The 23389-nt window shown below is 43.4% G+C and overlaps 1 protein-coding gene and 1 long non-coding RNA gene across 2 annotated transcripts in view; one reads left to right on the top strand and one right to left on the bottom strand.

The window, feature by feature from the left end:
- The window catches only part of TMEM120A (transmembrane protein 120A), a gene marked incomplete at its 5' end in the record, with an annotated part of 29446 nt that extends 8344 nt beyond the window's left edge, over window positions 1-21102 (bottom strand). The window contains 9 exon segments of the mRNA XM_087952847.1: window positions 303-395; window positions 1277-1338; window positions 1681-1746; window positions 2238-2327; window positions 3716-3811; window positions 4815-4874; window positions 7365-7484; window positions 10258-10376; window positions 21031-21102. Coding sequence (XP_087808973.1) covers window positions 303-395; window positions 1277-1338; window positions 1681-1746; window positions 2238-2327; window positions 3716-3811; window positions 4815-4874; window positions 7365-7484; window positions 10258-10376; window positions 21031-21102 — 778 coding nt within the window.
- Window positions 21103-21285: 183 nt separating this feature from the next.
- Window positions 21286-22264, top strand: LOC148132692 (uncharacterized). The gene is made up of 2 exons (XR_015748113.1): window positions 21286-21539; window positions 21823-22264. It is a non-coding gene; the product is annotated as an uncharacterized LOC148132692 (long non-coding RNA).
- The last annotated feature ends 1125 nt before the right edge of the window (window positions 22265-23389 follow it).

The raw sequence follows: 23389 nt of genomic DNA, 5'->3' as shown, positions 1-23389 counted from the left end.
TATTCCATTCTATTCTAGACTTATATACTGCTTCACAGTGCTTTATAGCCCTCTCTAAGTGGTTTACAGCAGCCTATTGCCCACAAAAATCTGGGTCCTCAGTTCACCGACCTCGGAAGGATAGAAGGCTGAGTCAACCTTGAACGGTGACAATGGAACTGACGAATGGCTGGAAGCTGGCAGACAGCAGAAGTAGCCTGCAGTACCACATTCTGACCACTGTACCATCACATGTGGTGAATCCCTCACACAGGAGAGTTTGCCTCAGCAAAGGAAAAAGAGAAAGCAGAAATGCTACCTACCCACAGTGAGATCCATGGTGTGTCGTTCACCCAGAGCTCTCAACCGGTAGAGGCAACCACTCTGGTAATAATATTGAAGAAACTGGACAAAGCCTATCAAATTTCAGCAAAGGTGGTCAAAATTCAGGGGAGTAGCATACACACTGAGATACTTAAATTATCCATCCCTCATTGTTACTAAAGTGTCCCTTAAAAGCAAAGCTCTGGTTTTAAACTCTTTCATCCACTACCTTTGGTGGTAGTGTGGTTTCCCCCTTCTTAAAAACATCTAGTGTTCACAGTATTGGGGGAAAAGAGCTCCAATACATTTGAGCTGCTTCACTACAGTTTTTATTTATTTATTTATTTAGGGTATGGCACGTGCTAGCCAGAGATCACTGAGATGGCTGGCTGCCTGTCTCTGTGAAAGGGATTTTTTCGGGCGGTGTTAACTTTACTCGCGAGACGCCTGAATGGCGGTAGGCAGTCGGAGGAGACTCTTTTCTTGTCCTGCATGGTTTATTCGCTCACGGGAAATGAACCGGCGAGCTGCAGACCTCAGCGGTGCGAAAGTCCAGTGTCTTACCATGTGAGGCAGTCATTTGCTTTTTGTCTCACTGTCAGCTCCTATGCCACCGTCCTTTCATCTCAATTTCATCCCACGAGGAAGTCCTTGCATAGTGCAGTTCGACTGCCCCTTGCTCTCATTCAAACACTCAGGCAGTAACAACAGAAACCTCCCCCAGAAAATGGCATTCTATGTCCATGTTGCAGAATTTGGGCAATGTATCTACAAAAATATAGGCTGGGATTCTTCATCCTGCTTGGCAGGGGGTGGGTTGGGTGGACTAGATGATTGTACATCAACTCTGATCTACAAGGTCCCTTCCAACTCTGTTAATCTGTTAATAATCTGTTAACTTTGCTGACTCCCTGATACTTGCAGATCTTCAACCACTTCCCTCCTCCCTCTTCTTTAATGCAGCCCCACTTACTCTGATACATGGAAAATGTGAGGAACTGGTTTCTGAACTTCTGGTACATAAGGCCATCTGGCCTGCAAAGAAAGAGGGAATGCAGAAACATACATGTAATCAGAATCCACTGACAAGCGATGGGCACTTGCTATTCTCCTAGAAGGCTCCAAAAAGGAATTAATTAAACCAGGGGTGTCCAACCTTGGCAACTTTAAGACTTGTGGACTTCAACTCCCATAATTCCTCAGCCAACTTTGCTGGCTGAGGAATTCTGGGAGTTGAAGTCCACAAGTCTTAAAGTGCCAAGGTTGACACCTGAATTAAACTAACAGGCTATTAGTTAAAACCACTGAAGCCACAAGCATTACGCTCAATTTTTTTTTTGCATTGAAACTGCCGAGACAACTCAGATCAAGACTCACCAAGTCAGCATGACACCTGAGAGGAAGGTGGAAATGTAGTGATGAAGTACCCACCAGCCTTTAATCCTGGAAGAGGATAGGTAACCAGTTTCATTAGTATTTGTCTTTTAAGCATGAGACAGGCCAACATAAGTAAGACAATGCTTGGAAGCTCTGTTTGGAAGGTGCGAGGGCAATAGCACCTGGAATGCCCTGCACTGAACATCAAACATAGTGCCAATGGCCACAAGTTTAGGGAAAACACCTGAGTTGAGGTGACATAACTCACCCACCACCGTTCTACTCTTGTTTAAGATTGCAAGGAACACCCAGGATTGATTTTCTCCACATAAATGCTACAGAATCCCTGCAATCAGAACAGGACATTCTGTGCTAGGTGGACTCACTCCCTGACTGCATATGCAAGCCAAGGTGAGATGCTCCCATATTCAATCCCCAGAATTTTAAAGCAGGACTAGGAATGATTTTGCAGAGAACATGCAAGGAGTCCCAGCTCAATATGTATGTGACCTTCCTAGCTTAAGGAAAGAGAAGCGCTGGACAGAAGCGCTACGTACTTGGAACCGTTGTTGATTAAGATGCTCTCTCGAATTGTCAGCGTGCAGTAATACCAGACCAGGAGAAAATTGAAGACAGCATCAGTTACCCTGTCATAAAAAATGAGGAAGTAATGGGTCAATTGTACTAATATAATTGTCTGGTGAAATGAGTGGTTGCTTGCCAGTTTCTATCTCTGGGACAGAGAACACAGAATAGGATTGGAAGGGACCTTGGAGGTCTTTCAGTCCAAATCCTTGTACATGGCAAGAGATCCTATACCATTCTAGAAAAATGGCTGTCCAATCTCTTCTTAGGAACCTTCAGTGCTGAGGCACCCAAAACATCCAGAGGCAAACCGTTCCACTGATTAATTGTTCTCCCTGACAGGAAATTTCTCCTTTATTTTAGGTTGGCTCTCTCTTCATAAGTGTGAAAAATGGTCATAAGTCACCGTTTTCAGTGCCATTGTAACTTCAAACGGTCACTAAATGAACTGTTGTAAGTCGAGAACTACTTGTATAGCTGTCCAAAGTTAACTATGGGCAGTGGGAAAAAAAACATAGGACAGTAAAAACAAAATGACCATTTGAAACAACCACCCATGTAAACATAAAATGCACAAGCATTAATTAACCATCTCATGCCAGCTCAATCATCATCGTTTCTTCCATTGTCAAGAGGAAAAGAAAAAAAAATCTTCATTACTTTTCTAAACTGTTAGTCATTTTAGCTACGGTATTTGATCAATGGAATGACAAATCCCAATTTTAAGAGGTCCCTCGCCACACATATTAAAAAAAAGAAGACGTGAGAAAAACTCCTCTCCCTCCATTACTGTATTCGTGGTGAATCTAAGTCAGGGGTCCCCAAACTTGGCAACTTTAAGACTTGTGGGCTTCAACTCCCGGAATTCCTCAGCCAGCTATGCTGTATGCATAGGTGGCTGAGAAATTCTGGGAGTTGAAATCCACAAGTCTTAAAGTTGCCAAGTTTGGAGACCTCTGATCTAAGTCATCTTTCACACCCCCAGAATAAGGGGACATGTGCTGTATGCTTCCCTCCTGCCAAGAAAATGGCCCCTATCTGTTCACCTCTGCTCCAATTATGGGAAGATTCTGCAATCTAAATAATCCTCCCTTTTAATAACTGTGGAAGTTTTGCTGGCTTTTCCAAAATCTTTCTCATCTGCATAAGAGACAGCAAGGCAGAGCTGGGTGCAAGAAAGGGAGGAGGAATGTCCTTGCTTCTACCTCTCATCACTACGAAGAATTAAAGTTGCCAGTTTACCATTTTAGCACGTTTATATTTGGATGTCCACTAAAATTAATCTCATTGTACTGAAATGGTGCTTCCTTCAACACCTGGACTGCCTTTCCAAAAAAGGAAGCCGTCTCTGCCTTGCCATTTCCCCCAAATCCTGAGGATTGGAGATACCAATTCCAGATGGCTGAAAGGAAGGGGAGAGGTTGTCCTATTTTCAGGATTGTGGACTCACCTGGAGTTAAGGAGGAAACGGCAGGTGAAGGAGACAATGAGCAAAATGATGGTGAGGTAAAGCTTGAACTTCTCGTACTCATCCTTGTAGGCAAACCTAAAAGGGAGGCGGAGGGGGAATAAGACAGTTCTGACAGCCACTTGTGATACTGACTTCGTCTTCCCAAACCTGCTATCTTCCAAGTATCTTGTGACTATAACCCATACACTCCTCACTTAATGACAGCAACAGGGGAAAGCTGGTCATCACTAAACAACGGGGTCATGTGATGTTCTGCTTTACAACTGTGTCACTTAGTGATAGCAGTCCCAGTCCCAACTGCTGTTGTAAGGTAAAGGTTCCCCTCGCACATGTATATGCCAGTCATTTCCAGCTCTAGGGAGCGGTGCTCATCTCCATTTCAAAGCCGAACACCCAGCACTGTCTGAAGACGTCTCCGTGATTATGTGGTTGGCATGACTAAACGCCAAAGGAGCACGCAACACTGTTACCTTCCCACCAAAGTGGTCCTTATTTTTCTACTTGCATTTTTACATGCTTTCAAACTGCTGGGTTGGCAGAAGCTGGGACAAGTAACGGGAGCTCACTCCGTCACAGGGCGCTAGGGATTCGAACCATCGAACTGCCGACCTTTCTGATCAACAAGCTCAGTATCTTAGCTACTGAGCCACCGTGCTCCTCAACTGCTGTTGTAAGTCGAGTCAAAAACATGTAACATACAACACTCAGAGTTTAATAGCGATGGAACTTAGACTTATATACTGCTTCACAATGCTTGACAGGCTTCTCTAAGCTGTTTACAAAGTCAGCCTATTGCTCCCAACAATCTGGGTCCCCATTTTAACGACCTCGGAAGGATGAGTCAACCTTGAGCCAGTGAGAATCGAACTCCTGGCAGTTGGCAGTCAGCAGAAGTAGCCTTCAGTACTGCATTCTAACCGCTGCGCCACCATGGCTCATTAATCTTGGCTTGTTTGATTGGTTTTGTGGCCTAGCACACCGAGAAACTTCCATTTGCATATTTTTGAAATTTAAAACAGGATTCCTAATCTGTAAAACATCTCAGCAAGGAGATAAACTATATTCAATTAGCACCTACTTGGCTTGCTTGCTCAGAAGAGTGACGTTTACATTTCCCAGCACGAGACTCAGGTACAACCTGGAACGCAAGAGAAAGAGGGAAAGAGCTCCATCACAATAACCTGAGTCACACAAGTCTCACATTCCGAGCATACTCAACATCTCAAATTGATCTGCAAGGAGTCATAATGAGGTACAGTGATCAGCTGCCTGGTTCCTTTTGACAGCAGCTGTGAGAACATTGCATTAATAGGGTATATAACATGTGATTTTGCTATAATTATCTATAATTAGCACACAACTGACATCTGTTCCCAGAGTTACCAAGAGCTGGTAACTACCAAACTAACTACAAACACCTTTGGCTATAAGATTACACTGGAATTCTCTCAGATGAAATATTTTAATTTTAATATTTTAATTTTAATGCATGCCAGTAAGTGTACATTTAAAGTGACAATCAAGCTATTCTAAGTCTTCTAAGTCTAAGTCTGTCTATGTTTGAACAGCCGTTGGCTATAAAGAGATAAATGGAATCTCTGCTTATAGTTTATTAAATTTATTTGCTGCCCAATCTCGCTATGATGTGACTCCGGGTGGCTTACTATTGGTTAAGATTATAGTATAAAAGATAAAAACAGTAAGACAATAATTCATTAAAATTAAGGGGGGAAAAAGCTTAAATATGGGGTGGTGGGAGGTATACAATAGAATGGAAGTGGGATCTTCTACAGGAAGTCCTTGACTTACAACAGTTTGCTTAGTGACTGTTCAAAGTTATAGCAGCACTGAAAAAAATGACATGACCATTTTTCACATTTATGACCGTTGTAGCGTCACCATGGTCATGTGATTTACATTCCAATCAGGGGTGGTCGTCTACCGGTTCGGCCTGCTTCTCTCCACTGCTCTGCTGTTGGGCCCACCCACCCGCCTGGGCTCTTATCCTCACCTTTATGCTCTGAATTTGAAGCGCAGCTGCTTTGCGTGGCACAGAAGAGTGCCGTGCGGCAGCTGCTGAAGCAACCGGCATCGTGCAGGCTTGCAGGAGGTGAGTTAGAACGCCTCTGCACTTGTGCAAAGTGCTTGTTTGGTGCGCGCATGCACGCAAAGCGTGAGCATGCGCCCAAAGCGCACCCACCAAGCCACGCCCACCGATTTGGTGGTAACAACATTTGAATCCCACCACTGATTCCAATGCTTGACAACTGACTCACATTTATGACTGTTGCCATGTCCCAGGGAAACGGGATCTCGCCTTTTGCAACCTCCTAACAAGCAAAGTCAATGGGGAAACCAGGTTCACTTAACAACCATGTTAGTAATTTAACAACTTAACATATGTGGCCAAAAATAAATAAATAAATAGTAAAATGGGGCAAAACTTACTTAACAATATAAAAATTTGGGCTGAATTGTGGCTGTAAGTCGAGGACTACCTGTATTTCTCTATATAATCATTCCACCACCAGGATGACATACTTGTACCCGGGTCCCAGGCTATCTGGCACAGCTAAGTTTTAAGGCCTTTAGAAAAGCCAAGAGGGAGGAGGAAGATCTCACCTCCAGGCATAGGATGTTCCAGAGCAAAGGTCTCCAAACTTGGCAACTTTAAGACTTGGGGGCTTCAACTCCCAGAATTCTCCAGCCAGAAATTCTGGGAGTTCATCCACAAGTCTTAAAGTTGCCAAGTTTGGGGACTCCTGTTCCAGAGGGTGGGTGCTGCAGCATAATAAAAGTCTTTTCTTGGACTCTGCCAGAAGACCCTATTTGACAGTAGGGTCTATAGCAGGTCCCTTCTGCTTGCACAAGTGGGGCGGGCCCATCGCATTGGTAACCGGGACCCATGCCCTACCATTATAGTAGCAGTGTGGTCTACCACACTATGAATGTATTTGGAAGCTTCAACTGGGTGCATGTCACATCACTGCTCTGCCAATTGCATTGGCTCCAATGTGCTTCCAGGTGCAATTCAAGATGTTGGTTGTCACCTGGCTTGGAATCAGGTTCCTTATGGGACTGCTTCTCGCTGTCCAGCCTTACCTGGTAGGAGGGTCATGCTCAGTCACTATGGAATGTGGCCTTTTCTAAGCCAAAAATTTCTGTTGCTAAGTAAACCATATATTAAATGCATTTTCTCGCATTTTATGAACTTTCCTGCCAGAGGCGTTAAGCAAATCACTGCAGTGACACAGTTGTTATATGAATCTGTCTTCCCCACTGATTTTTGCTTGTCAGAAGGTCACAAAAAGTGATCATATGATCTCAGGACAATGCAACCATTCAGTCAAGTGTCCGAATTTTGATTACGTGACCGTGGGGATTCTGCAATGGTCATAAGTGTGAAAATTGGTCATAAGTCACCTTTTCAGTGTTGTAACTTTGAACAGTCACTAACCAAACTAGTGTAAGTCGAGGACTGCCTATGTTTTACCTATTCTATTGTAAGCTGCTTAGAGTTGTGAACGATAGGTGGCTGTACAAACAAATGAATAATCAAGCAAACTATGAAGAACAGACTCCTTATTTCTGTGTTAATTTGGTGGAAATCTGAGTTCAATCCCCTTACCCGTTCTTCTTTGGCAAGTACGATTCCATTTCAAAAAAGACATCCTGTCTCTCTTTGATCATGTTTTGGAGTTCTTCGAGAGCATTCTCATCCTGCTCCTCGTCGGGAAGAGATCTGCACCTGTACAGGACCGGGAAGAAGGAGCACATTTCAAAGAAGATGGCATGTCAGGGCTCCGGTATTCACCCCCATTTAAATCATGAGCCTCTAGCCAGAACTTTCAGAGCTTAAAGAAGATTTATTAGCAGTGAGCATGCCGGTGCTACTTGGGTGTAGCTGACTCTGAGACACATCATTCATTTCACCCTTGACCCTGGTCTCCCCCACCCCCCCGAGTGTATCATAATTCATATTCTCCAATGGGACACATCCATAGCCAAGAGTCATCAATCATGCTCTCCAGTTATAACTCTTGTATGCCAGAAACTTCGGTCACCTAGAAATTATCTATGAAAGCATTTAAGGAATGCACTTCTTCCCCCCTCCCTTTCTGCTGGCAACTCTTAAAAGACCAGATAAATATTCTATGAGCTGACACAGCAAGTAATTGATAAGCGCAGAATCTCCCCTTAAACTCCCAAATCCAGCATCCTAAGCTTTCAGATCCTGTTTCAAAGCCTCTGACCCTTAGCCTTGAGATGGTATCCTCTAGAACAGGAGTGTCAAACTCATGTTGTCACGTGACGTATCGGGAACTTTCCCCCCTTTGCTAAACCGGGCATGGGCATGGCCAGTGCGTGATGCATCTGTCCCATGGGCCGCAAGTTTGACATCCCTGCTCTAGAATTTCACACAGGGATTTTTTTTTCTACCAGCTGCATGTGGAGGAGATGGAAACAGGTGACGATGTTGGAGTTCCAAAAGTGCATTTCCAAAAGGCAACTATTGCTTTTTGAAAAAGCCTACCATACAAGCCACCTCCTGCTCCCATTTTAAGTGAACCATTGGGGTAAGTCACAAAGGAAACCTGCCTTATCCAAGGAGTAATGAGAAGCTTTTCCAAATACATACTAATCTCAAAATGAATATTTGGCAATAGAAGGGTGCAATGAATGTACCCTCAGGATATATAGTCTGCTTCTTCTCTTGAAAGGCAAGAAATACATGCAGATGGAAAGCTATCGGAGCCTACAATGAGCATTTCCTTTCAAAGTCTTTTGTAACATCAAACTGCAAAACAATTTAGGGGGGGGGGGGGGGTGGGGGGGGGGGGGGGGGGGGTTGGTTTGTGGGGGGGGGGGGGGGGGGGGGGGGGGGGGGGGGGGGGGGGGGGGGGGGGGGGGGGGGGGGGGGGGGGGGGTTTTTTTTGGTTTGGTTTTTTTTTTTTTTTTTTTTTTTTGGGTGGGTTTTTTTTTTTTTTTTTTTTTTTTTTTTTTTTTTTTTTGTGTTTTTTTTTTTTCTCTTTTTTTGGGTTTATTTTTTTTTTTTTTTTTTTTTTTTGTTTTTTGGTTGGGGTTTTTTTTTGTTTTGTTTATAAAAGCTACCACTAACACTCCAACTGATAACCTAATTATTATTACAATTCATGCAAGACTTATTTACAAACCAGCATGGTTTTAGCAGATAATGTTGCAAATGTTGCAGAAACAAGTATTTGGACAGCACTATAGCTTAGCGCAATTATTATTAAATTTTAAGAAGAGTCAACACCGCAGCTTCAACAATCAGTCATCTTATCTTTCTTTTTCCTTGTTCCCATAAGGAGATTATCTCTTCTACCTCAAAGGCTCAACCTTTTATAATCTTACTCCATTTTTCTGCCAACTGATGTGTGGACTTATTCAGAAGAAACACATCGAATTTCTGGCTTAAACACAGCCTGGCAGCATTGCAAAATGTAATGTAAACGTAACGGTCTCCAAACTTTGCAACTTTTAAGACTTGTGGACTTCAATTCCCAGAATTTCTCAGACAGCCGATTGATTGAAATTGAAACAAACTCTTAAGCTTTCAATGTTCTCACATGAAATCTCACAAAACGCAAGGCAAAAATGCAGAAATCTTTTTTACTTTTTGTTGTTGATGGTCAGTTGCTAAGTCGTGTTCGATTCTTTGCAACCCCGTGGACCATAGCCTCCCTGTTCTCCACTGTTTCCCAGAATTGGCCCAATTCATGTTCATTGCATCAGTGACCACACTATCTAACCATCTCATCCTCTGCCGTCCCCTTCTCCTTTGGCTTTCAATGTTTCCATCAGGGTCTTTTCCACCAAGCCCTCTCTTCTCATTTGGTGGCCAAAGTATGTGACCTTCAGCTTCAGTATCTAAAATCTCATCTAATATTAATTTTCAGCTTCCCCTCCCACCTATCACTTGAATAGGTCGGCAGCTCCCGGCTTAATTTCTGCTCCTACCAGCTTCTCCTAACTCTTGTGACGAGATAGAAAATACCCAGATAGAAGCAAAGTGGGCAAAACTGTTCAGCAGACCGATTTTCACTTTTAAGATGGACTTAAGAGAGGAAAGGAAGAATATAAACTACCAAACACAGGCATGATATTCCCCTCTGAAAAAAAAATCGGGGCCGGCCAAGAGACCCCCCACCGCGCACCAAGAAATCGCCCGCCCGCCGCTCGCCCCGCCCGCCCCGCCCAGGCGATTCCCAAAAAAATTGGAATTCCGATTTTAATCGGAAAAATATCATGTCTGCAAACAGTTTTCAAGTCTGATTGCTGTCTGATCTCCTTTAAAAGGGAGTGAAATAAAAGGTGTAAGTGAAGGAGCTGACACACTTGAAGAGAGCCAACTCAATCTCATGGTTCATAATTCAAATTTTGTCATTTGGTTATAATATAAAAGCTATCTGCTTGCTCAGTACTTAATACAGTATGACCTGTCCAAGCACTTCCACCCATGTATTGCAAACAATACGGAATAATGACTATAAACATACTTCTTAAGAGTCAGAGAGAGTTCCTTTAGCTGTTTTTTCTGTCGTGAAATGGAGCTGGAGATGATGCCCTGGAGCTTCGTCAGCTCTTCCAGCTTCTGTTTGTATTGTTTGTGAGTTTCCTAATGAAAACAAGAACAGAATACCACAGCTTAGCACAGAAACTTGACATTTTTCTACAATGCAGGTTAGTACATGACTGGTAAATAAAATGTTGGAGAGCTTCATCATTAATAACAGACATGGGTGGGAACGTAGTTAGTACATTCACTCATTTAAGCAGCTCCCACAGGGTTCTTTCAAAAATCACCTCAAGCCGTGATTGGTTGTGGAAGCCATAATCATGAAGTTATCTATAATGCTAAGTTATACACCAGCTTTTCTGAATTTGGGCACTTGCCAGATATTTATTTTTATTTGTCAATTGCTTACAAGATAATAGGTATAAGTAAAAACATAGTTATGAATACATAGATACATATAAGAAAAATAAAAAAATAAAAGAAACAATAGGACAGGGACGGTAGGCACGTTGGTGCGCTTATGCACGCCCCCTACAGACCTCTTAGGAAAGGGGTGAGGTCAATAGTAGACAGTCTAAGGTTAAAGTTTTTGGGGTTTGGGGAAGAAACCACAGAGTCAGGTAGAGTGTTCCAGACATTGACCACTCTGTTGCTGAAGTCGTATTTCCTGCAATCAAGTTTGGTGAGATTAACCTTGAGTTTGTATCTATTGTTTGCTCTAGTGTTGTTATGGTTGAAGCTGAAGTATTCATTGACAGGTAGGACATGGCAATGTATGATTTTATATACCATACTTAGATCATACCGAAGGTGGCGTAGTTCTAGGTTTTCTAGGTCTAGAATTTCAAGTCTGGTGGCATAAGGTATTCTGCAACGAGTAGAGGAGTGAAGAACTCTTCTTGTGAAATATTTCTGGACTTTCTCAACTGTGCTAATATCAGATACATAATGTGGGTTCCATACTGATGAGCTGTATTTGAGTATTGGTCTAGCAAATGTTTTGTATGCTCTAGTAGTTATTAGTGTAATATTACCAGAGAAAAAGCTACGTAGGATTAGGTTAACAACTCTTAATGCCTTTTTGGCTATGTAGTTACAGTGGGCTCTAGCACTTAGATCATTAGAGGTGAGTATTCCAAGGTCCTTTACAGAGCTTGGATCATCAGCAAGATCTTGACTATTCAGCTTGTATTTTATTTTTTGATTTGTTTTGCCAATATGTAGGACAGAGCATTTATTTGTTGAGATTTGAAGTTGCCATTTGTTTGACCATTCTGATACATAGTCAAGGTCTTTTTGAAGGGTAGCAGTATTGTCTGTGGTGTTGAATAGCTTTACATCATCAGCAAAGAGAACTCAGTTGCTCTTAATGTGATCACAGGTCATTTATGTACAGTATGAAGAGAGTTGGTCCTAGAACACTGTCTTGAGGGACACCACTGTTGACAGGTACAGAATTTGATAGGACACTCCCAATTTTGACCATTTGTTGTCTCTTTGACAGGAATGCTTCTATCCAGTTATGCAGTTGTCCAGAGATACCGTAAGATTTTAGTTTTAGGAGTAGTTTGTCATGTACCACTGAATCAAAGGCTTTACAGAAGTCTATGTAGATTGCGTCTATTGCTTTGCCCTGATCGAGTTGTGTAGTCCAGGGGTCCCCAACCACCGAGCCGCGGACCGGTACCGAGCCGTGGAACATTTCCTACTGGGCCGCCGGTTTGCTGGGCGCTGCCATCTTGCTTGACAAGAAAGTGCTTCCGGGTGAGCTTTTCCGGTTGGAAAGCGACGTTTGGGTCCTGAAGGAATCCTCGCGCCTTAGTTTCATCGAAGGGGGCTTGAACGAAACTAAGGCGCGAGGATTCTTTCAGCACCCAAGGCAAGGCGAGCCGAGCGACCATCCCAAGCCGTCCCGAGCGAAGCCCATCGACAAAGGTACAAAGGAGGAGTTGAAGGTGGCAGGGAGAAGCGGGGCGGCTGGCTGGCTGGCTGGTCGCTCGGCTCGTCTTGCCTTGTCATGCGTGTTGATGCCGGTACCGGGCCGCAGATCATTTTGTGATGCCAGTACCGGGCTGCAGCACAAAAAAGGTTGGGGGCCACTGGTGTAGTCCATATGTTTTTGCAGTGTAAGAGTTGCAGATTACAGGATAGTTTTTTCCTGAAACCAAATTGTTTATTGGAGAGTAGGTTGTTTGTCTCTAAGTGTAGGATAATGGATTGGTTAATAATTGATTCCATGACTTCACAGGTGACGCAGCATAAGGAAATTGGTCTGTAATTTTCAACTAGGCTGGGCTCTCCCTTTTTGAAGATGGGGATGACTGTGGTTTGTGACTATAGTTTTGGCAAGGAGCTGGTCCTGAAAGATTTTTCAAAGATTATGCTTAGAGGTTCGGCTATGGCAGTGGATAGCTTTTTTAAGAAGTAGGCACATATTCTGTCCGGTCCAATAGACAGAGATGGTTTTAGATTGCGCAGTGCTTTTTCAACAACGTCTTCTATAAAATGGATATTTATTAGATCATTGTAATTGTCTGTGGTTCGACTAGGAAATTCTGGGCATGATCCATTGCTGTTTACAAATACTGAGCCAAAGAATGTGTTAAAGAGGTTGGCTTTAATAGTGTCGTCATTGCAGTATTTACCATTAGGTCCTTTCAGGGGTGGGATGGACCTTGAGTCTTTTAGTTTGTTGTTTATAAAATTGTAGAAAGCACGGGTGGAATTGGTGCATAGGTGGTTTTCTTCTTGTTTAATGTGATAATTGGTGCATTCAGTTTTTATCTGGTGGCATAAATTTTGTATCGGCTTTTGAAGTTGGCAACATGACCAGATTTGTTTTTCCGCCAACGTGATTTCTTTTTGGATTGAAGCTTCCTTATTGTTTTGGGTAATGTGTTTTTTTCCGGTTTTGGGAGTTGTTAATGGTACATATAGTTTGATGACTCTTTTGACTTCAAGTAAAAATATGTTGTAATGGTCTTCTACAGTATTGCATCCAGAGAATAAAAATTGCCAATCAAGGGATGAGAGATCGTTGTTTATAAGATCATAGTTGCCTTTTTTGAAGTTATAATTGGGGATTCCGTCGTTGTGATGATTTTTGTGTGGATGTATGTTGAGACAAAAGTCAATCATGTTGTGGTCACTGTTGGAAAAGGGTTCTTTAATTTGTATTCCATAAATTGAATTCAAACTATTGCAGAAGATGAGATCAAGGCAGTTGTTAAAGTGTAGTGTTGTTGGTTACTAGTTGTTCTAGTCCCAGATTTGTTACTGAATTGTAAAAGGTTGCATATGTGGGTTCAGTTGTACATTCATTAAGGGTCCAGTTAATATGAGGTAGATTGAAGTCACCAAGAAAGATAAAAGCGTGTGGGCAGGATGCTGCCCGTGTTAGTAGTGTATTTAGCTTGTTTGCATGTTTGATGTCATAATCAGGGGCTCTGTAACATAGTAAGAACTGAAATGTGATATTTAAGGACAGTTTACAGACGATGGTGTCAGGATTAGCAAGCTCCTGGGTAACTTGGATGTTTTTTAGATGTAGGGACTTTTTATAGAAGATAGCAACACCACCTCCTCTACGGATTTCATGATCTGATCGGTAAACATGATACTCTCTTACTGTGGTAATGGAGTCAGGGAGAGATGAGTTGAGCCATGTTTCACAGACAAATATAATGTCGAATTTAGCCATATTTAGTAAGAGGAGAAATTCAGGTATTTTATTTACAAGGCTTCTTGCATTGAGTAGCTTGCATTTAAGGCCAGTTGTGGTTGGAATAGAGGTAGTTAGGGGCGTGCATGCCTAGCTTTGAGTGATGTTGGATTGGATGGGGTGGGGTTGGATGTGGAGTTGTGGGTTGTGTGATTTTCTTTTGATGCAATCAGCTCTGTAGTCAATGTATAGGCCCTTTTCTCCATTGTCTAGACGGTTTTTGAGTTCTGTGCGGAGTTCATGGGAGCGGATTCTTTGCAGTATGGATAAGTCTGGTCTTGAGCAAAGTCTTTTGTGGTTGGGATATGTGCACTTCAACTTCCAAAGTTCTCAACTGAAGAGTTTTGGCTTCTTGTTCATACATCTAGCAGACAAACTGGGGAAAGCTGTTACAAATTATTTATAAAGACAATGAACAAGCTGACATATCTTAAACCATAATTTATTATATAAACCACAATACCTAGGGCCATGAAGGCAAACCTATGGCACATGTGCCATAGGTGGCACACAAAGCCATTTGTGCGGGCACGCAAGCCCCAGCCAAACTGCACATGCATGCGCCTCCCAGTTGATTTTCGGCCCGTTTGAGGCCGTTTTCGCCCTCCTGGAGGCTCGAGGGAAGCCTCTGCAGCCTCGGGAGGCTGAAAAACAGGCCTTCGGGAAATACCGGAAGTGCCCGTTTTCAGCCTCCGAGGGCCTCTGGAGACCAGGGGAGGCCGTTTTTGCTCTCCCGGGGGCTTGAGGGAAGCTTCTGCAGCCTTTGGAGGCCGAAAACCAAGCCCATTTCATCACTTCTGGTATAAATGAGTTGGGAGGCGCACGCACGCGCAGTGCAGGTAAAGGGGGGGGGTTGCATGCGCATGGGGGGCAGGGCACATTGCATTGTGGATGCCAGCACATGCACGCGCGCTATTGCACGCGCACTTTCAGCACACCACAACAAAAAGGTTCGCCATCACTTGGGGCCACATATTGTTTTAAGGCAAACCTTAATTACATCCTTCTGAAACCACAGAAACTTTACAAAGTTTCATTGTCAGTGGGTGTATTTATTACTACTTGGACTTCAAGGTTTTAGTAACGACATTTTACACTTTGAATGGTTTGAGATTGTGATATTGGAGGAACCTCTTCCAATATATATCTACCCGATCCTAAAGGTCCATCATGTAGAAGAGCCCTCCTTGGTATCCCACAGCTGAAAGAGTTGTGCTATTTTGCGACGCAGAAGAAGGCTTTCACTAATTTGGCATCCTGGCCTTGGAATACCCTTTTCTGGATCCTTGCTAGCATTGATGTTATCCGTTTGAGTCAGACATTAAAGATCTGACTTTTTACTCTCAAATTTGGACCTTAATGACCTTCAGGTGATCATCCCTTTAAAGAACCCCTCGGCTTTGTTTTATAGCTTTGCTATATATTGGTTTTCTAGATCATAACTCACCAAAAACTTGTTTGGATGAAAATAACCAAGCTGAAAATATTTTCAAAGAAATAAGTTACAAAATGTTAAGCCACAGACCCCGATTTAGACCCCACAGTGGTTAAATTCACACAATATATATAGGCAGTCCTTGACATATGACCACACTGAGACTAAACTTTCTGTTGCTAAGCAAGATAAGTGAGTTTTGCCCCATGTAACAATCTTTCTTGCCCCTTTTGTCAAGTGAATCAGTGCAGCTGTTAAGTTAGTAACACGGTTGTTAAGTGAATCTGGCTTTCCCATGCACTTTGCTTGTCAGAAGGTCACAAAAGGTGATCATGTGACCCTGAGACACAGCAACTGTCACAAATATGAATCGGTTGCCAACTGAATTTTGATCAGATAACCACGAGGATGCTGCAATGGCCGTAAGCATGAAAAGCAGTTATAAGTCACTTTTTTTCAGTGCTGTTGTAACTTTGAATGGTCATTAAATGAACTATTGTAAGTCGAGGATATCTATATTACACAAACTTGAAAGGAAACAAACCCCTCAATGGCTTTACAAGGTGCAGGAATCCAGCAGGTATCAGGTAGCTTCTGAGCCAAAAATTGACCAGAAACTTCTAATGCAGGCGTATCAAACTTGATTTCATTGAGGGCCACGTCAGGGTTGTATTTGACCTTGGGGGGTGGGGAGGGGCGTGGCCAGCTCATGTCGGGGGGCACCTGTGGTGGCCCAAGCGCCATTTTTGCCTGGGATGGCCTCCTGCAACCCTCTGCCAGCGAAAACAGAGCTTGGAGGGCCGTACTCCCCCCCTCACAAGCTCTTTTCTGCTGGCAGAGGCACCGCGGGCCGGTCCATTGCTGTTTCCAGGGCAGCCCCACGGGCCAGATCTAAGTACCCGCAGGCTGGCCCTGGCCCGCGGGCCTCGAGTTTGACACCCCTGTTCTAATGTTTCTCTGCATGTGGAAAAGGGGAGAAAGGGAGATTCAGGAACTGGCCATTTTCTGAAAGGACCCTGTACGCTGATGATGTAATATCACTAAGCAAGGCTGCACTTTGGTCTCAAGGCCGAGATGTCTACACTTGCTTGGCAGAGCTGCAAGTGCAGCCCTGTTACTCAATCTATTATACTTCACAAAGGTGAGGAACAACCTTTCAACCAGGATACACGATGCCAATACAAGTCAGAGTGGTGACAAAGTGATCTCCCTCATTATTCAGGTTTCAGTGCCATATGAAAAGGTGTGCCACAATTATCACAGAGTAACATAGGACAATTATTTGTGCTATGTATGCAGATGTAGAAGACATCTATACACAAATGTCAGTAGATGTACCAAAGTCTAGGGGCAGCAGTACAAGATCCTTTAATGATCAGAAACTTCCTAACTATCCGTCAAATTGCAATCTGGTACATTAAAACTGCTAGAAAAGAGCAGAGACCCAGAAATCCAGATAATTCCCTTCATTCTTGTTATTCTGTTCTACTGTTTTGTTATTCCCATCCTTGGGAATCAGAATACTCTTTTGATAAGCTGCGTTATCAGCAGGAAGGAAGAAGCATCACCCACACATTCAAATATCTTTGCAAAGTTCCTCCTTGTATCTTTGCTATTTCTGCATGCATCAACCTCCTTCTCCTTAATTAAGTTGTTTTTGAATTAAGACTCCATGTCAAGCTTGACTCCCAACTATGTAGGTCTTTTGGCAATAATAGAGAAGTGGTTTCTTACTGCTTTCTCTAGGATATTTTTTTTCTACTTTGGTGGTCTCTCATCCAAGAGCTAATCAACTCTGATCCTGCCTAATATTTTTAAGAGCAGCCAAGGGCAGCTAAAGGCTGCCACCTGTTGTGACATCTGGACTAGGATCAGGGAGATCCTGTTTCAAGCCCACCCGTAATCCATTGCAACTCACTGGGTAATTGGGACTGATCATGTTTTCTCAGCCCAACTAATTTCATAAGGTCAAAAAATTCCCGTATAAACTGCTTTGAGCTTCTGATGAAAGCTGGGATGTATATCTAGTAAATCAATCAATCCACCAGAAGCTACGTTTGTACAGCCAGATCTATTAAATATCTACAAATGCGTCATCTAACAAGCCTCAATAATGTTTTTCTTTGCTTCATTTTTGATCAGTTTCATTCCTAATTAGTGTCTTTCTGTGTACAGGTAGTCCTCGATTTGCAACAGTTCGTTTACTGACTGTTCAAAGTGACAATGGCACTGAAAAATGTGACTTATGACCATTTTCCCCAGTTACGACCTTTGTAGCATCCCTGTGGTCATGTGATCAAAATTTAGATGCTTAGCAATTGATTCATATTTATGATGGCTGCATTGTTCCCAGGTCACCCAATCACCTTTTTAACCTTCTGACAAGCAATGCCAATGGGGAAGCCAGATTCACTTAACAACCAGGTTACTAACTTATCAACTGCAGTGGTTCACTTAACAACTGTGGCAAGTAAAGTCATAAAATGGGGCAAAACTCACTTAACAAATGCCTCACTTAATAACAGAAATTTTGGGCTCAATTGTGGTTGGAAGTTGAGGATTACCTGTATTGCATAAACTTGGTAATGACAATATTTTATTTAATCAAACAATTTATATGGCCACCCATCGCAAGAAAATTGATTCTGAACGGTGTACAGCCATCAGAGAAAACACATAAGTACAACAACCATATAAAAATGTAAGAGTATTAAAAGTTAAATATTATTAAAAGCAAAATATACAAACCCCAGGCAAAGGGAGAGTGGAAAAATATCTATCTCAGTAGTGGAGCCATCTAGGCCAGAGGTACCCAACCACTGGTCCATGAACCAGCACCGATCCGTGGCATGCCAGAAACTGCGGGATGCAGGCAGCATGCAAAACCAGCCCACACCCCCATCCCGGTCCGCAGAAAAATATATCCACGGAATCGTTCCTTAGTTCCCAAAAGATTGGGATCTAGATGTATCCTCAGGTTGTTGGGATCCCCAGGCCTGGTGGCATAACCATGTCTTGAGGGACTTCAACAAGGACGGAGCTAATCTAATTTCAACCAGAAGAATGTTCCATAAGGTAGGTGCCACAGCAGAGAAGACCTGCTGTCTGGGTTCCACCAAATGTATGTTCCTAACTGATGGTACTTGTGTGTGCCAGGTCTAATGGGGCGGGGGCTGAGATAATTGGGGAGAGCCAGTCCCTCAGATAACCCAGTCCCATACCACGAAAAGCTTGAAAGGTTAAAAGCAGCACCTTGAATTTACCTAGAAACAAACTGGTAGCCAATGCCAACTCAAAGAGTAAAAATGCAGCCTATGCTGTTATAGAAATACACATGCCGCCTGTGCCACTGCATTTTGTACTAGCTGAAGCTTCTGGATATTCTTCAAGGGCAGCCCCATACAGAGTATGTTATAGTAGTCTAAACTGAAGTTAACTAGGGCATAGGTGACTGTGAGCGGGGCTTGCCTATCCAGGAATAGGTGCCACTGGCACATAAAATGGTGTGCAAAGGCCCCCAGATCAGGGGTGGGATTCAAAAATCCCAGCAACTGGTTCGCTGCCCGGTTGCTGGGTGGGAGTGGCCATGATTTATTCATCATGAAATGGAGCTTAGTTATGTAGCATGAGGCTGTATATTCTGCAATATTGGGATTGTCAGTGAATCAACAGCAAGTCAGAGGAGGAGCCACTGTGGGACAGAGAAGAGTGTTGCTCTTTAAAAATTATGATTTAAATCGAGTTGATTTAAGTCAAGACTTTTTATTATGATTTAAATTGTGATTTAAATCAACTTGATTTAAATCAAATCTACCCTGCCAGAGAGTCACTTTAATTTCTTGGTATCTTTCCTCAAATTCTTTACCTTCCTCCTCAGTAAGTCTGTTACCAATAGATCAACTATTCAAACTTCTCAGAAAACAACTGAAGAATCAGGGGATGATGTTTTCCCATATTCCATGCCATACCTTTCAAACCCCATAATCAAAACAACCTGGCTTCATCCACACCTGCACAATATTAGAATTTTTCCATAGCACTTGGAGCTCATGCACAAACACTTTCACTTTTCTCACTAATAATATATGAAAAAAAGAAGGGCTGGAAGTCAGTCTGGTTGAAAAACAGAAGATCCAGTTATTCCGGATCAACACAGATATCTGAAAATTCAACATCCTATTTTGAAGGGGTCAGCTAGATACCACCAGGAAACTTAACAGCCGAATTCCTCAAAGGAGATTTTTAACTTTCAAGATCTGCCCAGGTTTTCATATTCAACCAGGTTTTCAAAACTGTTTTGCAGAACTGTGAGCAACACAAGAATTTGATGGGGTTCTGTGAGAGACTAAGGGGAAAATTTTTTTCTTGAACATAGCTTTTTTTCTTGATCAGGATTTCAGATAGATAATCACATGGGCCATTATATAGAATTATATCTCTCTGAATAGTGGAAAAGTCTACCAAGAAAAGTGGTCAATTTTTAGATAGAATGCTTTCAAACAGAGGCTGGATAAGGAACTGTGAGGTAAACTGCAATTGTAAGGACTTTTTTTTTTTTTTTGGCCCTCATAGCAGATAGTTTAGATTACCTTAGATATCCTTTGATTTTGTAATCTACAGTAGAGCAAAAGCCATCTAATAATTGCTACTATGGAATTGGTATAGGAAGCACAGTGCCCTTGATATTGATAATGTATAACCCTTTGGACTAGTAACTAATGATAAGCCCTGTCTTCTGTGTACAGTATCTACTGCTGGATAAAAAGGCTGCTGCAGCCAAACGTGGCTATTTTGCAGAAGGCAGACTATCATTTAAATAAATGATCATTCAAATAAAGTCAGATCATTTGCTCTGCAGATGCCCCCCTCTTCAGATACAGAAAGAGATGCAGCACACTCAGAAAAACTTCCACCTTCACACCCTTGCTGGAAGCACCCGGAGAAGGCACTCTTCATATGCTCAGCAATGCTTTTCTCATGCATGCACTAGACTAGCAGATATAAAAACTCTCTCTCTCTCTCCCTTCCTCTTCTGCGAGGTTGGACTTCTACCTGCCGGTTAAAGAAACCCGACTTGGTGCCCGTACGGCTCATGTCCGCCCTCCCCCTCCCCAAAACCCTTCGGGCCCAGGCAATCTGCACATGCTCTTGTTTTTCACCCAGGCGGGAAGGAGAAAACGGTTTGCTGACCCAGTCCGAGAGGTATTATTCCCCGCCCCGTCCAATGTCAACTCCCGGGTTGGGAACGGAGGAGCAGCCCCTTTTCTCCAGATCAGGGGTCTCCAATCTTGGCGACTTTAAGCCTGGCGGATTCAACTCCCAGAATTCCCCAGCCAGCAAAGCTGGCTGGGGAATTCTGGGAGTTGAAGTCCGCCAGGCTTAAAGTCGCCAAGGTTGGAGACCCCTGCTCCAGATGACACCCGGTTGAGGAATGCTGACAGCCACCCTGCTAGAGGCGGCCGCGGGGCTGAACCCGGCTTCCTCCCGCTCGCCGCCGACCAGACCCTTCCGCCCGACTCCGTTTCTCTCCGCTCGACAACGCCCCTCTCCGTGACGTGGCCTCCCCCCTTTCCCCTCCCACCCCCTCCGAAGAGCACCTGCGCGAGCTGGAAGCCGTCTTGCAGCTCCCCAGTCCCGGAGGCACTCGGCGACCGAGGGCCGGTGGGCCATGGCGACGGGAGTCAGTCAGAGACCGGCGGGCAACCCTCCGGACGCGCCTTCCCGCAGAGCGGGGGCGGAGTGGAGAAAGAGGAGGGAGCGACGCTACCGAAGGGCGACGCTTCGGCCAATCCGCCGGGGCTCTCGGGGACCCGCCCGCTGAGGGCCCGCCCAATGAGCGCCGGTACGAAGCCAGCGCCGGGCGGGCAGGCGGAATGAAGGACGATTGTGAGGGCAGCAGGGCGAGAGGTCGAGCGAGCAGAGGCTGTGCTGTTCTCCACCCCACCCCCCGCAAAGAACATACTATAATAATAGAGTTGGAAGGGACCCTTGAGGCCTTCTAGTCCAACCCCCTGCCCTAACAGTAGACCCTACACCATTTCAGACAAATGGCTGTCCAATCTCTTCTTGAAAGCCTCCAGTGATAGAGCACCCACAATTTCTGAAGGTAAGCCCTTCCCTTGGTTCATTGTTCTCATCCTTAGGAAATTTCTCCTTAGTTCTAGGCTGCTTTTCTCCCTGGTTAGTTTCCAACCATTGTTTCTTGTCTTGGCTTTTGGCCTTTGGAAAGTAGTTTGACCTCCTTGTCTTTGTAGAAGCCCCTCAAATATTGGAACACTGCTATCATGTTTTTTTTTTTGTTAAACTAGACATATCGAATTCCTATCACTGTTCATTGTATGATTTAGCCTCCAGCCCCAGAATCATTTTTGTTGCTCTTCTCTTTCCAGAGTGCAGAGATCACTTGTCAGACGGCAGGATGTCAAGAGACAGGTGAAGTCGCACTGACATGGTGCCCTAACCAGCCAAGCCAAGATTTGTTTCACTATGATCTGTCACATAAGCACCCATTGGTTGGGTCTGTATAAAAGATACACTCACAGGATCAAGCTCAGCTACCACAGAATTCACGGACTGCCTGCTTGGCAGCAATAAGAGTTTTGCTCGTCCTTTCTTTCCGGATGCTTTTTTGACTTCCCAGTTTGGACCTCTGTGGTTTTACACTGGTCTCCCATTCAATAGTAACTTGATCTGACCCTCTCCAGATCAGGCAAGCAACAAACCATTATTTATGTAGGTCACTAAAGTTTGAAGTCACAGAAGCATTTACATTATTGGTGGAAACCGATATTATATTATCCTCTTATTCATTAAATTTATTTTTTAAAGCAACCATTTTAAATGTTCCACCGTTAATTTGCTTCTTGCCACAGCTGATTTTGCTGCAACATTTGTAACTTCTCTTCAGTTCCCTTCCCATGTAAACAACCAGTTTCCATCACAACAGGGTGAGAGTTGCTGGAGCAGGTGGCATAATTGCAGGAGGCATTTTGAGTTTTGTGCAATTTGCTGCCTAGTTACTTGGATGGGGAGGGAGGAGGTTCTAAGACCCAAAAACAAGCTTGAGAGCCACATGCAATCTGCAGACTGTCAAGTTATTGCTTAGGAAATTGCCAGTCTATTTGCTCTAGCCGAGTTCTTGCAACCTTCATAATAAAACTGTCATGCAGCATATGATTATGTCCTTGATATGGTATTAGAACCATGTGGGTCATTATGCCTGCTGCCAGCTGACTGGAAGCTTCACAGCATCACGTTATTGACTGATGGTTCCATACATGCCTTTTGCTTTTTCTGAACTCTAATCCCGATTGTTGTTGAGCTGAGATCATGACTTTGCTATCAGGATTAGTTCTTTGGTACTAAAAACTAGAAACTGAGGAAGCCTTTCTAATATCATTGTCCCAATGCACATATAGGAATATCAAGATGTTACTGGTGAGTCAGGCAAAGGAAAATATGACTTGCTTGCTTGGAGCTTGGGTCACATGGATTGTCAGGGATTACTCAAGTAGTTTGCTTATGCAGGATTCCCCTTCATTTCTAATATACCTGTGTGAGATTTCTGGCTTCTCTCCTGAGGCAACCATATTCTACAGGACTCCCTGTAAGGGTTTACTCAATTAAGGCTCCTAATGGAACCGAAATAACCCTAGTGGAGCTCGTTGAATATTGAACTGGCATCTGAAATACATAATATTACGTCTCATAATATGACTTCTTGTGATGTTGCCCCAAATAGTATTATGTAGAAACTTTGTAAAGTTGGAGTAACCATCAACTCCTTGAATTACTTCCTTTTCTGCCTATGGTGTAATGGCTGAGAACCAATATATCAAAAAGAAGGCTGGACCTTTTTTCATTCCCTCTGGTAGGGCTTAATGCACATTGCCTGTTTTCTAACCCTATGCATTGATGCGTTTGCCTACAACTTTTACTTATTAATTTTTTCATCCC

This window comes from Notechis scutatus, chromosome 1 (genome assembly GCF_049901735.1).
Source record: "Notechis scutatus isolate UNSWTSFEM ecotype Mainland chromosome 1, rNotScu1.2, whole genome shotgun sequence".
Classification (NCBI taxonomy): domain Eukaryota; kingdom Metazoa; phylum Chordata; class Lepidosauria; order Squamata; family Elapidae; genus Notechis; species Notechis scutatus.
Note: the sequence above shows the minus strand (reverse complement) of the source record. Positions and strands in the feature narration are given on the sequence as shown.